This window comes from Bos grunniens, chromosome 5 (genome assembly GCF_055505025.1).
Source record: "Bos grunniens cultivar Pamir isolate PY7600 chromosome 5, Bosgru_T2T1.0, whole genome shotgun sequence".
In the NCBI taxonomy this organism is placed as follows: domain Eukaryota; kingdom Metazoa; phylum Chordata; class Mammalia; order Artiodactyla; family Bovidae; genus Bos; species Bos grunniens.
Genome location: NC_141169.1, coordinates 42,083,379 through 42,099,140, shown reverse-complemented (window position 1 = coordinate 42,099,140; position 15,762 = coordinate 42,083,379). Strand labels below are relative to the sequence as shown.

The window sequence follows — 15,762 nt, the reverse complement described above, 5'->3', positions numbered from 1 at the left end:
ACACAGAGTCGGACATGACTGAAGCAACTTAGCATGTATGCATGCATTGGAGAAGGAAATGGCAACCCACTCCAGTGTTCTTGCCTGGAGAATCCCAGGGATGGGGGAGCCTGGTGGGCTGCCATCTATGGGGCTTCCCAGAGTTGGACACAACTGAAGTGACTTAGCAGCAGCAGCAACAGCATGAGCACTCAGTCATGTCCAGCTCTTTATGACCCCATGGACTGTAGCCCACCAGCCTCCTCTGTCCATGGGATTTTTCAGGCAAGAATAATGGAGTGGGTTGCCATTTCCTACCTCAGGGGATCTTCCTGACCCAGGGATCAAACCTGTGTCTCCTGTGGCTCCTGCATTGTAGGTGGGTTCTTTACCCACTGAGCCATCAGGAAGCCACAGGACAAATTGCTGCTCCCTGAACTGGAGACAGGTGAGGGACAGGGAGGCCTGGTATGCTGCAGTCCATGGGGTCACAGAGAGTTGGACATGACTGGGCAACTGAACAACAACAAAACTGGAGACGGGAGGACACAGAGAATCACAACTTACTAAGCAGAAAGTCAAGACATAAACCTCTATGGAAACAGGTGCCAGGGTGACAAAACTAAATTGTAATTTATGGAAGCTCAGTGTGGAAAAGTTCAAGAATTAAAAATTACAGGAGGTCACAGTCATACTGAGGCTCCTATACAATTTTTTGTGCTTTATTTCTAAGAGTTCTACCAAGTTCTGACAGTGGAGATTGGGAAACATTCTCTCAGGCTTCTGATAGGAGGAAGAAAAAGGAATCATTTTGAAATAGGCCAGAGCATTCTGTTCTTAACAAGGTCAATAGAAAATTACTACCTGCTAGGACTTTATAGAGCTGAGAAGGCTTATTAGGCTTATAGTCTGGCATGTAAGGACTTCCCTGGTGGCTCGGACGGTAAAGTGTCTGTCTACAATGCAGGAGACCTGGGTTCAATCCTTGGGTCAGGAAGATCTCCTGGAGAAGGAATTGGCAACCCACTCCAATATTCTTGCCTAGAGAATCCTGTGGATGGAGGAGCCTGGTGGGCTGCTGTCCATAGGGTCACACAGAGTCGGACATGACTGAAGCAACTTAGCATATGTGCATGCATTGGAGAAGGAAATGGCAACCCACTCCGGTGTTCTTGCCTGGAGAATCCCAGGGACAGGGGAGCCTGGTGGGCTGCCGTCTCTGAGGTCACACAGAGTCGGAAACGACTGAAGTGACACAGCAGCAGGACTTTATTGGATTCTAACTGATCTGGAAGAAGGGAAATACCCCTCACTAGTTCCCTATAGGGAGAAGGCAATGGCAACCCACTCTAGTACTCTTGCCTGGAACATCCCATGGACGGAGGAGCCTGGTAGGCTGCATGCAGTCCATGGGGTTGCTAAGAGTTGGATATGACTGAGCACCTTCACTTTCACGGATTGGAGAAGGAAATGGCAACCCACTCCAGTATTCTTGCCTGGAGAATCCCAGGGACAGGGGAGTATGATGTGGTCGCACAGAGTCGGACACGAAGCGACTTAGCAGCAGTAGCAGCAGTTCCCTATAGACATTTTGTTTCACCTAAGGGAAGAAAAAAATTGAGAAGAATTGTGAAGAAGAATTCATAGCCCAGGGGCACAGGTTCACTAAATAGTGAGACCTGACCATAGGACTATAGAACACTTTCTTTCTACTGACACCCTATTACTGTATCACTAAAGGCTTATTTACTCGAGTTCCTTTTATCTAGTACATCATGCCCAGCTTTCAACAAAAAAATTACAAGACGTATTACAAGGCAGAAACCACAGTTTGAAGAGACAGAACAAACATCTGACTTAGATTAAGATATGCCGAGGATGTTGAAATTATCAAAGTGAGACTTTGCTTTGACTATAATTAATATGCTAAAGGCTCTAATGGAAAAAGCAGACAACATGTAAGAGCAGAGGAGTAATGTTAAGCAGAGAGCAGAGAGTTCTAAGAAAGAATCTAAAAGAAACACTAAAGACCAGAAACATTTTAACAGAAATGAAGACTGACTTTGATGGGTTCACTAATGAACTGGACACTGCTCAGGAAAAAATCCTTGAACTTCAGATTATGTCAATGGAAACTTTCAAAACTAAATCAAAGAGGGAAAGGTGCTTAAAAAATGAACAGAATATCCAAGAATTGTGCATCTTCTGCATTGGTGGATTTTTTATCACTGAGCTACCTGGCAATTCCAAGAATGGTGGAACAATTCCCAGAGGTGTAACATTCATATAATGGAAATATCAGAAGTAGAAGAAAGAAACAAAAGAAATATTTGAAGCAATAATGATTGAAACTTCCTTAAATTTACATTGGATAACAGATCAATGATCTAGGAAGCTCAGATAAATGCCAGAAAATCCTACACTTAGGCAGGTATATTCAAACTGCAGAAAATAAAAAATAAAGAAAAAAATCTTGAAGAAAGCCAGAAGAAAAAAAAAAAAAAAACAAACACCTTATTTATAGAGGAGCAAATGTTAGAATTACATCTGATATCTTAGAAACCAGGTAAGCAGGAAGACAGTGGAGTGGTAATGTTTAAGGTATTGAGAGAAAAAAGAAAAAATACCAACCTTGAATTCTAGGTCTTGTAAAATTAGCCTTCAAAAGTGAAAAAGAAAGACTTTCTCAGATGAAAATTAAGGGAATTTTTTGCTATATGACCTAACTTGCAAGAAATGTTAAAAGAAGTTCTTCAGAGAGAAAAAATATTATGTTATGTCAGAATCTTGGGTCTGTACGAGGACAACAACAACAGAAAAGGAACAAGTGAGGTAAATTAAAAACTTTTTATTTTTCTTATCCATAATTGTTTAAACAGTTTATTCAAAATAGTAATAGAAACATTGCATCCAATGAATAGCTTATGTAGAAATGAAATGAATGAAAGCAGAGACACAAGGAACAGAAATGAGAAATTAGGAATATTTTGTTACTATATGGTACTTGTATTACTTATGAAGGAGTATAGTGTTATTTGAAGTGGACTTGTATTAGTTGCATATACATATTGGAAACTCTAGGGAAATCACTTTAAAGAATTAGAAAAAAATTATAATTGATATGCTTATATAAAGAGGAATGGAATCGTATATGTAATATGTTCAATTAAAATCACAAAGGGCAAAAAAAGTGGAAAACATAGGAATACAGAACAAAGGCAACAAATAGAAAATAGTAACAAATATGATAGATACTACATCACTTTAAATGTCAATGGTCTAAATACACCAATTTAAAAAATGGATTGTCACAGTGGATCATAAAACAATATCCAACTATGCATCACCTTCAAGAAACCTGCTTTAAATATAAAACATATACATTAGAAGTAAAGAGCAAGATATAATAAGCTAAGATCAGATCAGATCAGATCAGATCAGTCATTCAGTCGTGTCCAACTCTTTGCGACCCCATGAATCGCAGCATGCCAGGGCTCCCTGTCCATCACCAACTCCCAGAGTTCACTCAGACTCACGTACATTGAGTCAGTGATGCCATCCAGCCATCTCATCCTCTGTCATCCCCTTCTCCTCCTGCCCCCAATCCCTCCCAGCATCAGAGTCTTTTCCAATGAGTCAACTCTTCGCATGAGGTGGCCAAAGTACTAGAGCTTCAGCTTTAGCATCATTCCTTCCAAAGAAATCCCAGGGCTGATCTCCTTCAGAATGGACTGGTTGGATCTCCTTGCAGTCCAAGGGACTTTCAAGAGTCTTCTCCAACACCACAGTTCAAAAGCATCAATTCAGCCTTCTTCACAGTCCAACTCTCACATCCATACATGACCACTGGAAAACCATAGCCTTGACTAGACAAACTTTTGTTGGCAAAGGAATGTCTCTTTTGAATATGATATCTAGGTTGGTCATAACTTTCAAGGAGTAAGCGTCTTTTAATTTCATGGCTGCAATCACCATCTGCAGTGATTTTGGAGCCCAGAAAAAGAAAGTCTGACACTGTTTCCACTGTTTCCCCATCTGTTTCCCATGAAGTGATGGGACCGGATGCCATGATCTTCGTTTTCTGAATGTTGAGCTTTAAGCCAACTTTTTCACTCTCCACTTTCAATTTCATCAAGAGGCTTTTTAGTTCCTCTTCACTTTCTGCCATAAGGGTGGTATCATCTGCATATCTTAGGTTATTGATATTTCTCCTGGCAATCTTGATTCCAGCTTGTGCTTCTTCCAGCCCAGCGTTTCTCATAATGTACTCTGCATATAAGTTAAATAAGCAGGGTGACAATATACAGCCTTGACGTACTCCTTTTCCTATTTGGAACCAGTCTGTTGTTCCATTTCCAGTTCTAACTGTTGCTTCCTGACCTGCATACAGGTTTCTCAAGAGGCAGATCAGGTGATCTGGTATTCCTATGTCTTTCAGAATTTTCCACAGTTTATTGTGATCCACACAGTCAAAGGCTTAGGCATAGTCAGTAAAGCAGAAATAGATGTTTTTCTGGAACTCTCTTGCTTTTTTCATGATCCAGCAGATGTTGGCAATTTGATCTCTTAGAAGGCTGGAGTAGCTATATTCAGTTCAGACAGAGAAGACTTTAGAGCAAGGAAACTTACTAGGTTTCTCAGGGTTAATTCATAAATGTAAATTCAGGCATGTTTTCAGAAATTACTGACTATTTTTTTACTTAAGTGAAAGTGCAAGTTGCTCAGTCATTTCCAACTCTTTGCGACCCCATGGACTTAGCCTGCCAGGCTCCTCTGTCCATGGAATTATCCAGGCAAGGATACTGGAGTGGGTAGCCTTTCCCTGTGTTGCAGGTGGATTCTTTACCACTGTACCACTGGGGAATCCTTTCACATCTGACTCTAAATTATACTGTTATGCTTTATCCTTTGGTTATGTTTTAGTTTCTAAATCCATAACTAGTGACTCTGTAGGAAGAAAATAGTACAAAAATTTTCATTTAGTGGCAGGTTTCAATTTTTCCATGATAAAGCTCATTGTAAAAAACAAAACAAAACACAATAGTGACAGAAATTGACCTGGGTCTAAGTTCAGACTCTACAAGTTATGCTACTGAATATGTTACTATACTTCCTGTAACTCAACTATTTCCTCATCTACAAAGTAGTGGTAATAACAGTCCTTTTTGTATAGGACTTCTGTGAAGATAGAATAAAATAATGTATTTATAAAGTATCTGGCATATAGTGAGTTGTTATCTATAAACAAAATGTATAAGTAGATTAATTTATTACAAATCATGAAAATTCCACTCTAAGCTTACAATCCTAATATTTATCCCTTTTTAATAGGAATTATAACAAAATTTATCATCCAAATGTGTTTATGTGAACACACATACATTCATATACCACATGGAATTTGCTGTTTGGTTAAAATAACTTTCTTATACAAGTTTTGTCTTCAAAGCATGCTTTTTGATATTGGTCTGGTGTCATGGTGTCATTTTAATCATTTTTTAGCCTATACAAAGTTTCTTCTCTTCCTTCATGGACCACAGAAGCACCTGTGATGCATGCATCCATTTAATTTTCAAATATTTACTGAGCACATACTATATGGTTGGCATTATATGAGGTGCTGGAGAGTCAGTGGTAAATAATAAAAATTCTCTGCTCTCATGTTGTATATATTCTAGTGGGAGAAACAGACAAGAAATAAAAATAATTTTCAAGTAGTGATAGTACAAGAAAGAAAATAAAACAAGGTTACCTGGTAATATACTGGGGGAGGAAGGGAGTAATTAAGTTGCATAATCAAGGCGGGCCACAAAGATGACTTTGAGCTGATATTTGAAAAATAAAAAAGAAAGAGGTGCACAAATAGGGTGACTAGGAAAAGGTAACACCGTGTGCAACACCCCTGAGGTGGAAGTGACTTAGCTTTATGAATTCCTAAGTAACTTGAAGATAAATCCACTCAATAAGTTCACTTTTCAGTAGATGAGCTTACTATTTGAAAGAACATACTATTGACTCCTTTTTAAAGTGACAATTTCAAAATTCTAATTCAATGGTTCCCACATCACATTATTAAGAACTGCCTGGAGAGTTTGTTAAAATATAGTTTCCTTGTCTAAAAGAGCTGAACTTGTAAAAATAGAGAGTAGGATAGCGGCTAGCAGGCTGGGGGTTGGAGGAACTGGGGAGATGATTAAGGGTACAAGTTTGGTACAAACAAATAAGTCTGGGTGAGCTTTCCAGACAACAGTGTTGTATTATAAATTCAAAGTTGCTAAGAGACTGGATCTTGTTTCACAACAAAAAAAGAAATGATAGTTATGTGATATAATGGATGTACTAGATAAGGCTATGGTGGTAATTCTATTGTAATGTATAAATGTATCAAATCAATACCTTGTATACCTTAAGCTTACACAGCGTTATATATGTCAATTATATTTTTAAAAAGTTTCCTGGGCTACATCTCCAGAGATTCTGGTTCAGTAGGTTGGGTGAGGCCCACAGATTTGCATTTTTAATGAATTCACTGGTGATGCCAGCACTACTAGCCCGGGGACAACACTTTGAGAGATGCTGCTCTATAAAATCTATCTTTTGAGTTTAACATTTAAATGCCTATATTTTCTTTCATGTAAAAAAATTACTTCCTCTGCATGGTGACCATCTGGAATTAATTTTTGTAACTTTAGTGAAAAAGTACATAAAATATTAGGGGTAAAAATACCTTCAATGTTCCATATTAAATTAATAGCATCAGTAATAATATGAGCTTAATTTCAATATAGCCTATTGGTGAAGGGTTAGTGTCTGTTGTCAACTGGAGAAGATTTCAAAATTATATTTTAAAAGCTGAAAGGAATTTAAATGATAGTTAACCGAGAGATTTAAAATTTTTTTCATGGCTGGGAGATCACATAAATAGCAATTGCATGTTACATCCTGTTAATCTGGAGAATATGAGAAGGCTGTACTCATCCACTGTGCCATTCACATGGATGCTCATGGAAGAGATAGAGAAAGGAAGAGGGGTATCAGGCTAGTCAGCAAAGTCAGCTTCAACCATTCTGGTCAGCAGAATTCTGGTTGCTGCACTCACACAACCTGCATGATACATGTCAAAGAAGCCCATGTGCTCCTGCCCCTAATAGTTGTTCCCAAGGAAGGGAATTTATATGCATATCATGGTCTTAGCAGAATTAGGGATAGCATATGGATGATGATACTAAGAACAGCCAATCCCTAAGGAATGTCCCAGTCCTCTAAGTGCTTTACATGATTAACTGATGTGACCCCTCCCTGCCACATATATGAGGGAGTTAGTAACATCTTCACTTATATATGTATAGGAAAGTGAAACATAGAGTAACTCAGTAATTTAGGATACCAGGCAGTAACTGGAAAAGCTGGGATCCAAACCTAGGCAATTTGCATCAGCCTGATCTCTTAAACAATGTACTATATAGATATTCCTCAACTTCTGATGGGGTTACACCCTGACAAACCAATTCTAAGTTGAAAATGTACTTAATACTAACCTAGTGAAATTGTAGCTTAGCCCAGCCTACCTGAAATGTGTTCAGAATTAGGCTCATTAGCCTATAGTTGGGCACAATCATTTAACACAAAGCCTATATTATAATAAAGTATTATCTCATGTAATTTATTGAATACTATTTTGAAAGTGAAACAGAATGGCTCTGTGGTTATGTGATGGTTATAAGTGTATCAGTTTTCTAGCCTGGTGATTTCATGGCTGATTGGGAGCTCTGGCTGCTGTCCTGTCTAGCATCACAGGAGAGACTATCGTACCAGATCTGGCTAGCCCAGGAAAATATCAAAATTAAGAATTCAAAGTACAGTTTTTACTTAATATGAATCATTTTCACATCTTTTTATAGTTGAAAGATTAACTTGAACCTCTTTAACTTGGGGACCATTTGTATACTGCTTCATATTTGGAAAAGAATCTTGAGATCAAAAGTTTTTAAGATTTGTGTCTATAGTCCAGGTTAAAATGAGGTATCTGATTCTTTTCCTTCACATCCTTTCAATTCTAATACAGGAAAAACACAATGTCTATTTTTCAGTCTTTCTGCCTTGATCTGACAAGGAGACATTCCAAATGAGGACCAAGAGAGAAAGACTGTAGAGTAATCACTGCACAGAAAAATTTTGTACATACTTCCTAGCGTGTGATCTTGGACAAGTCACCAAAATGGTCTGAACTTGTTTTAGTACCCAGAAAAGGATGACAGCATTCCAATAAGACTGGGTAATTAAATGAAGACTTTGATGATCACTGATACAGATATGAAATGCACTATTCAGGTGTTAAGATATGTGGACACTTTATGCATAACTTAGGGGCTTTTCGAGGGTCATTTTAACTGTAGGGATTTTTTCTTACCTGTTGACATCAGAATCCTTGCTTAAGATGCAACTCCACTGTAAGCCATTGAGTGACAGTGGATCTAGGGTCTTCAGAGGATCTCCTCAAACCTGTTCTACAGTTGGACTCAAGATGGCACACCCTAACTACGGAGAGGTGAGTCTAATGGCTACACAGATCAAACAATAATATAATGCTTACCAATAAAAGCTACAGAGGGGGAGAATGGTAATGGAGAATGCCATACATAATTCCAAAAAGAACTGTCAACTGGTCATCCAGTAGGTATTTTTTCATTTACAAAGCAACAACATCAAATAATTTTTGTCAGTCTGATACAATGGTTCATGTCAACGTCTGGTTCTGACAACAGTAAGAAATTTCTTCAAGGATTTCTGAGCATTTCAGAGCTTTATATTTACTATTCAGAATAATTCCTTGCAATATTTTTTAGGTATTAAAATATTTTTTAAAGTTACAATATTAAAATGAATAGCATTGCATAAATATACAGATATAGGTAATCTTTGTAGATGCCTTTACTATGTAACCTAGATTCTAAAATCCAAAGAAGATAATTGGTTAAAATATAAACCTACAAGGAAGATAAATGAGTAGTGAATTGTCTTAACTTTTATTTGATTATTTTCATTTACAGTTCTGGCACTGACACTTTAAAAAAAAGATTTAATTTTATGTAAAGATTGAACTTCAATAAAATAACTTAAAAAACATTTACATATACATCATTAAATCTCCATAAAATATACAATACTTTGATACAACTATAGCTAGAATGACTTTGAAGGAAATGATACATATTCAAATTTTTAAGAGATATCTCATGTCACATGTAGGAATAAATATTTATATTGGACTTGTTAAGACATGAATTAAACACTATATGACATGCACTCTTGGAAATTAAAATATACATTTTGAAAACATATTTTAAAAGCACAAAACTGTGTTTCCATTTAATCTAGATGTATATCAGAGCTTTTAAATAGAAATTTGAACAGTTAATACAAATAAAAGATACTATAACATCAAGTGAAATATAATCCAAAAGCTGTTAGGAACCAGTTTGGACATGTAGAACATAAATTTCTACTTTGGCGAGAGTTGAGTCTCATTTTTTAACCTTCAAATGAGATGGAATAATGGTAAATTTGCTGAAATTTTACAAAATATTTGTGGTTTTTAATTTTTAGTACTTGTAAGCTATGTTTCTTTTTCTTATTATATTGATAGGATAAAATCAAATGCATGGGCTTAACTGTCTAAAATCAAAAGCTGAATATTGCTGCTAAATGAAAATAGATATTTAACATTCCACAGACCAAATCACTTAAGTGTAACAGACTCTGTTTTATACATATAAAGTAAAGACTTATGAGAATTGTGTTGTTTTACACTCACAAGCAAATTATGAGATAAAATTCTTTCATGTATTTCTGAACATCATTAACACTTACAAAATCTCTCTCTGATGATTACTGGCACACAAAAATCTCCTTCTCTAAGAGATGATCTTTAAGAGAGTTGGGAGCAGTTAGCTGTTGGAATTTTTAAATGATTTCTATTTCTAGAAAATAGCAGCAATATTGCTCACCCAGAAGGACTGAAGATACTGAAATTGATATGCTGCTACAACCTGGATCACTTCATCAAATTAGGTTTACATTATTGTACATAAGGCTAAGAAAACAGAAAGCGACAGAAAACAGGATGCTAAAATTAATCCAGAGAACAATTCTGAGTCTCTTAATAGGCAGAAGCTACACATAAGTTGTAAAATTTATCCAAAACTCAATACATTTTGGTATAATGTACATATTATGAATTCTCTGCTTCTGGCATGGTATGTCATTCTTTTATTTGTAGTTACTGAAAATGTCTGAATGTGGCAGTTTAAAACTGACACAACAACTATATAAATGTTAGTTGTTAGGTGCTTAGTGTAATATGTGATTTCATAACTAGGAGAACAGTAAAATAAATTAATTATAACAAAACACCTTATTAATTTTATTGTTCTTAATTACTGATGAAAGAAAGTCAAAAGAATCTTCCCACCCCTCTTACTGTATTATAGCATTTATAAAATATATTAGTGTCATTAAGTTAATGAAACTAGTGAGATTTTCTTAGATGCCATGAAGAGTATTTTATAGAATACCCTTCCCCCAAGATCTATGGAGTATTATAATGCATTTCAATTCTACTTTCTGATATAAAGGCAAAAGGATAAGTTGTCAACTTATATTTTTCCCTGTTAATTCTTCCTCTGGATAACTGATTTTGAAATTATAGTAAACAGTTTCTAAATTCTCTAATTTAACAGATTTCCCATTTTAGAGTGAATAACTTAAAAAATAATATTAAGACTCTTACACACTAAAATGGTTCAGTGGTAAAATACAAATATGAAAACTACTTGATAACATTACTCTCAGCATTTTCCATCTGGGAACTAACTACTGTATATTACTGGTGATAAAATTTCAAATGGAAATAATACCTTTTAAATCTAATTTTAGTTTCTATCTTTTATATATACATTAAAATCATGTTTTGGATAATTATTGACTAAGGTGCAACAATCAAAATTATTAGGAATTTTATATTTAAGAAAAATATTAATACCTAATCTTTAAAACCTATCTGATTTTAACATTCGGCCCTATGTGTTCAGATGCAATGAAATGTTATACTCTCTTAAGTCTAGTGCATATCTTACCAGCCATCCAGCTAGGCCTCAATAGAGGTTATGACCATCTTCCCTATATTTTCCTAAATCACAATATACTTCTATTAAATTTGTAACATGTTTAGAAGGAAACATATTTCAGCTAAAAGTGTGATGCTTAGATAGATCAAATCATACCATATATAAATTTTCCTATAAAATATATATTTGATGATATTTCAAATGGAATGTTTTCAAGTTGACAGTGGTAGCCAAAGATGCTGATAACTTAGAAGGTGCATATTATTAAAAAACCTGCAAAATTCAAATACTTAATTTTTAATATACTATAAATGTTCACTGAATCTAAAAATAATACCCTAATTTTATAAGGTTCCTTTTCAAGTAGTTGTCATTAAAAAATTATAAATAATTCTTATACTGTGCCTCTCTGTCTTGTACTTCAAAGATATGGAATATTATCTTTATCATTATATAAATAACTAGTAGTCCTTTATAGAAGGAATTGAGAATAGAAGACAAGAACTGTGGCTATTTTTCCCTATTATGTGCATTTATGGATATAAAGTTGAAAACACTACTTATGTCAGGGAGAACAGGCCATGTTCTGCTATAGGAAATAATGAGCTCAGTTGCTCCTTTGATAAAGTTACTGTGCATTCAGCTCAGCTGAGTATAAGCATATAGTTAAGGCCATGTATTCAATAAACAGAATAATTGTGGGAATTATTTAGATAAATCAGAAAAACAAATTTCTAAAGAGATCACTTTATGGGTTTAAATACTTTTTCTCCACATTATATTCTGATTTTATCATACAGTAGTTCATTTTCCATTTCATTTTACCTGTGTGAAATATTATACAAACAAGAAATTTCTTATGGGATAAGAAATATCAATAGAATAATAACTTTCTCTGTTAAAGCACATCTGCTTTTCTGGGGAAAATCAAAATTAATATCCCCTTAGAAATCAATTGTCAGAGCACCTAAGTCAAGGAAAAAAGCTCTCAAAAATATATATTTGTTTAATTACGTGAAATGATCAAAGGGAGAAAACTCTTTGTTGGTGGAAGGATTTTTAACTTTAGAGAATGAACCTCCTTGGCTACATTCTCAGCTGTCATAATTGTCATAATGTTCTTATGACATTCTTAAAGCTAGACTTTGAGAGAGACCAAACCATCTTGGAGACTGGCAGAAATATACTGAATTTAGAGTCACTCTTTCACTCCGAAGAATACATTATTAGATGTTTAGAGACACGTTAAAATGCATCAAATGTTTGCACTCTTAACTGACCTCAGAAGACTCATTCATATTTTCACTGGAACTAAGTAATTTTGTGAGTGACTTTGTACATACTATGTAGTTCTTAATATATGAGCAAAAATTGGAATTCACTGATGAATGAGCATAGAAACTAATGAATACTTTGAAAAAATACTGCAGAAATATAGTAAGTCAACATTTCTTAAAGACACATATGAGAACCATTAATCTGTTCCAATGGAAAATCCCAGTTTTTAGACAAGAAGAAAAAAAATCCAAGTCAAGCATGAGAAAAAGGATACACCCGCAGACAAATCTATGTATCTATTTTTAAGAGAATGTCAGAGAAAATGAGAAAGTGTACAACATAAAAACCAGTTTATACTCTTAGAATTAAAAAGGAAAAAAAGACAAGTACCATTATGTAATAAAATGTGACAATTCCCTTAGGAAAGTTAATAAAAAGAAAAATAGAAGTCTCATTACTTAATTAAACAAACATAAATAACAGCAAGGTTATTTCTGTTGCTGATTTTCTTCCTTCCTTTCTTGTTTCAGAAATTATTTGATTAAAAGAGGGGAAAAATAGTCTGCTAGAAGCTATTTATGTAACACAAATGAAGGCACAAATAGTAGGAATCCAGACTTGATGAGTGAAGTTGTGAATACAGGGGATTTTGGCTTGAACAAAAACTGACCCTGAAATACAGTTGAAGATCTAGTGCTATTTTGTGTTTACAGCTGCACACTTAAGTGACTAACTCAGGGTTAAAAATCTTTAAGGTCCATAAAAATCTTTTCTTTCTTTCTAGCAATAAAATATACTTATCAAAACTTGCTAGCTAATCTGTGCAAATGTATACTTCTTAACTGATGCAAAAAATATGTAGGAAAATAAACCTAAAAAGACCTGCTTTTTATAATGTTCAAAAGATTCTGTACAGAGTCAGCTGCTGAAGAATTTTCAATATTTGAATTGGAGAGAGAAATGAAAATGTAGAATACAAAGGATATAAGGACAGCTGTGGCCTTGTAGGGGACACTCTTGAATTTGTTGATAAAAGCTTAAATGGAATTTTTTTCTAATAGCTGATCACAGATAAGCGCCTCATCCTTAGGAAAAATTAGGGCCAACAGACTATGCTTTGACAGAAAATACCTTTGGACCATATTTTAGCATCCTTTGTTGTAAGTATATCATACATATATGATTTGGCGGGATTAGCACTGACTCAATTGCCACTAATAATTATATATAGTCTTAGGAAAAAAGGATATCACTGAAGTCACTGGGTACAATATTCATTTTAAACTATCTCAGGAAGGAATTACACATATTTGTTCAATAATTATTAGTTTAAAATCTCTGTAAATGTTTTACATCTCTGTGTGTGAAAAAAAATGTCATTGTGATGGTATCTTCCTTGGAATCAAATATTCTAGGATATGAAGTCGTTCAAAACCAGACTGTGGAAAGGACCAGATTAAAAGCAGGGCAGTGAGGTCACCAATTGCTGTTCTTCTCTCCCAAGTTTGTTTAAATGACTAAATATTAAGCAGCTGATAATTATTCCACATCAGAAGCATCGTTGTCAGAAAGATGGTAGTTACTTCCCTTTACCCGAATATATTCAATGTATCTCCCTTCATCAGAATCTGAAGCACCACATGTACATAGCCTGTTGTCAAAGAGTGATTCAATTTCCTCTAATTTTTTCCCTTTGGTCTCAGGAAGACAGCCATAGATGAAAAGGAGACCCATCGAAGCGAATCCAGCATAAAGGAAGAAGGCTCCTGCAATGGAAAATACCATATATGTAAAGGCTTACATTGGAAAGGGGACTTGATTTTAACCTCTGTTTCTGGTCAATAATGCATGGCTGTGGTCTGAAATGGAACCAAAAATTTGCTTACAGCTTGGTTTATTTGGTTTACTCTAATTATTTTAATTCTGTGAATATAATACAGTTTGTCTTTCTAAACTCAAGTTGCTGCTGCTGCTGCTGCTAAGTCGCTTCAGTCGTGTCCAACTCTGTGCGACCCCATAGATGGCAGCCCACCAGGCTCCTCTGTCCCTGGGATTCTCCAAGCAAGAATACTGGAGTGGGTTGCCATTTCCTTCTCATGTAATACCAAACTCAAAAAGAATGATAGCCCAGGCTCAGAATAACTTCTGCTTTGAAATCTTTCCTCACTTTCCTGGTTAGGGTTGTGCTTTGACAACACTTTGCTGAGGCAAAGTGGTATATAACAACAAAGTAGCATTATAATTATGTGAATATATTTGTGTTAGCCACTAGACTGGAGGCACTTTCAGGAAGAAATTTTCTTCTCATTTATCTTGAGTGTAGTGTTTCCAGAACCGCATTCAGTGATGACACTGCTGATTTCTTGAATCAAAGCTCAAAGTTTAAGAGTCAACAGAGTTTTCTCTTATTCTCCCACCCAATATCCACTCTTAAAAAATCCTGTTGGATTTACCTTCACATACAATCCAAAGATGACCACTTTTTACCATTTCTGGACATCTCTGATTTAAAAGCCTTCCTCTTTGCCTGCAGTACTGTAAGAGTCTCCTAACTAGTGCCCCATTCCTTCTCTGAGGCTCCTACAGTCCATTTTTGTGTGTGTGTCCATAGCACTTGGGGCTTCTCAGCGGTAAAGAATCCTCCTGCCAATGGAGGAGAAGCAAGACGTGGGTTCAATCCCTGGGTCAGGAAGATCCTCTGGAGGAGGAAACGGCACTTTGCTCCAGTATTCTTGTCAGGAAAACTCCATGGACAGAGGAACCTGGTGGGCTACATTCTAACTCAATGAAACTATGTGCCATGCTGTATAGGGCCACCCAAGATGAATGGGTCATGGTGGAGAGTTCTGACAAAACATGGTCCACTGGAGAAGGGAATCGCAAACCACTTCAGCATTCTTGCCTTAGAGAACCCCATGAACAGTATGAAAAGGCCAAAGGTATGACAATGAAAGATGAACCTCCCAGCTCAGTAGGTGTCCAGTATGCGACTGGAGAAAGTTGAGAGATAGCTCCAGAAGAAATAAAAGAGAGTTGGACCATAAAGAAGGCTGAGTGCCAAAGAAATGATGCTTTTGAACTGTGGTGTTGGATAAGACTCTTGAGATCAAATTAGTCAATCCTAAAGGATTAAATATTTATTGGAAGGACTAATGCTGAAGCTGTAACTCCAATGGTTTGACCACTTGATGCAAAGAGATGACTCATTAGAAAAGACCTTCATGTTGGGAAAGATTGAAGGCAGGAGGAGAAGGGGATGACAGAGGATGAGATGGTTGGATGGCATCACCTACTCAATGGACGTGAGTTTGAGCATGTTCTGGGAGATGGTGAAGGACAAGGAAGCCTGGCATGCTGCAGTCCATGAGGTCACAAAGAG

General features: G+C 35.9%; 1 protein-coding gene across 1 annotated transcript in view; it reads right to left on the bottom strand.

Annotated features, from left to right (window-relative positions):
* Window positions 1-8,982: 8,982 nt before the first annotated feature.
* Window positions 8,983-15,762, bottom strand: part of SLC2A13 (solute carrier family 2 member 13) — a 527,099-nt gene continuing 520,319 nt past the window's right edge. Inside the window, exon 10 of the mRNA XM_086399920.1 lies at window positions 8,983-14,149. Within this exon, the coding sequence (XP_086256046.1) occupies window positions 13,923-14,149 (227 nt within the window). The 3' untranslated portion in view covers window positions 8,983-13,922. The remainder of the gene's footprint in view (window positions 14,150-15,762) is intronic.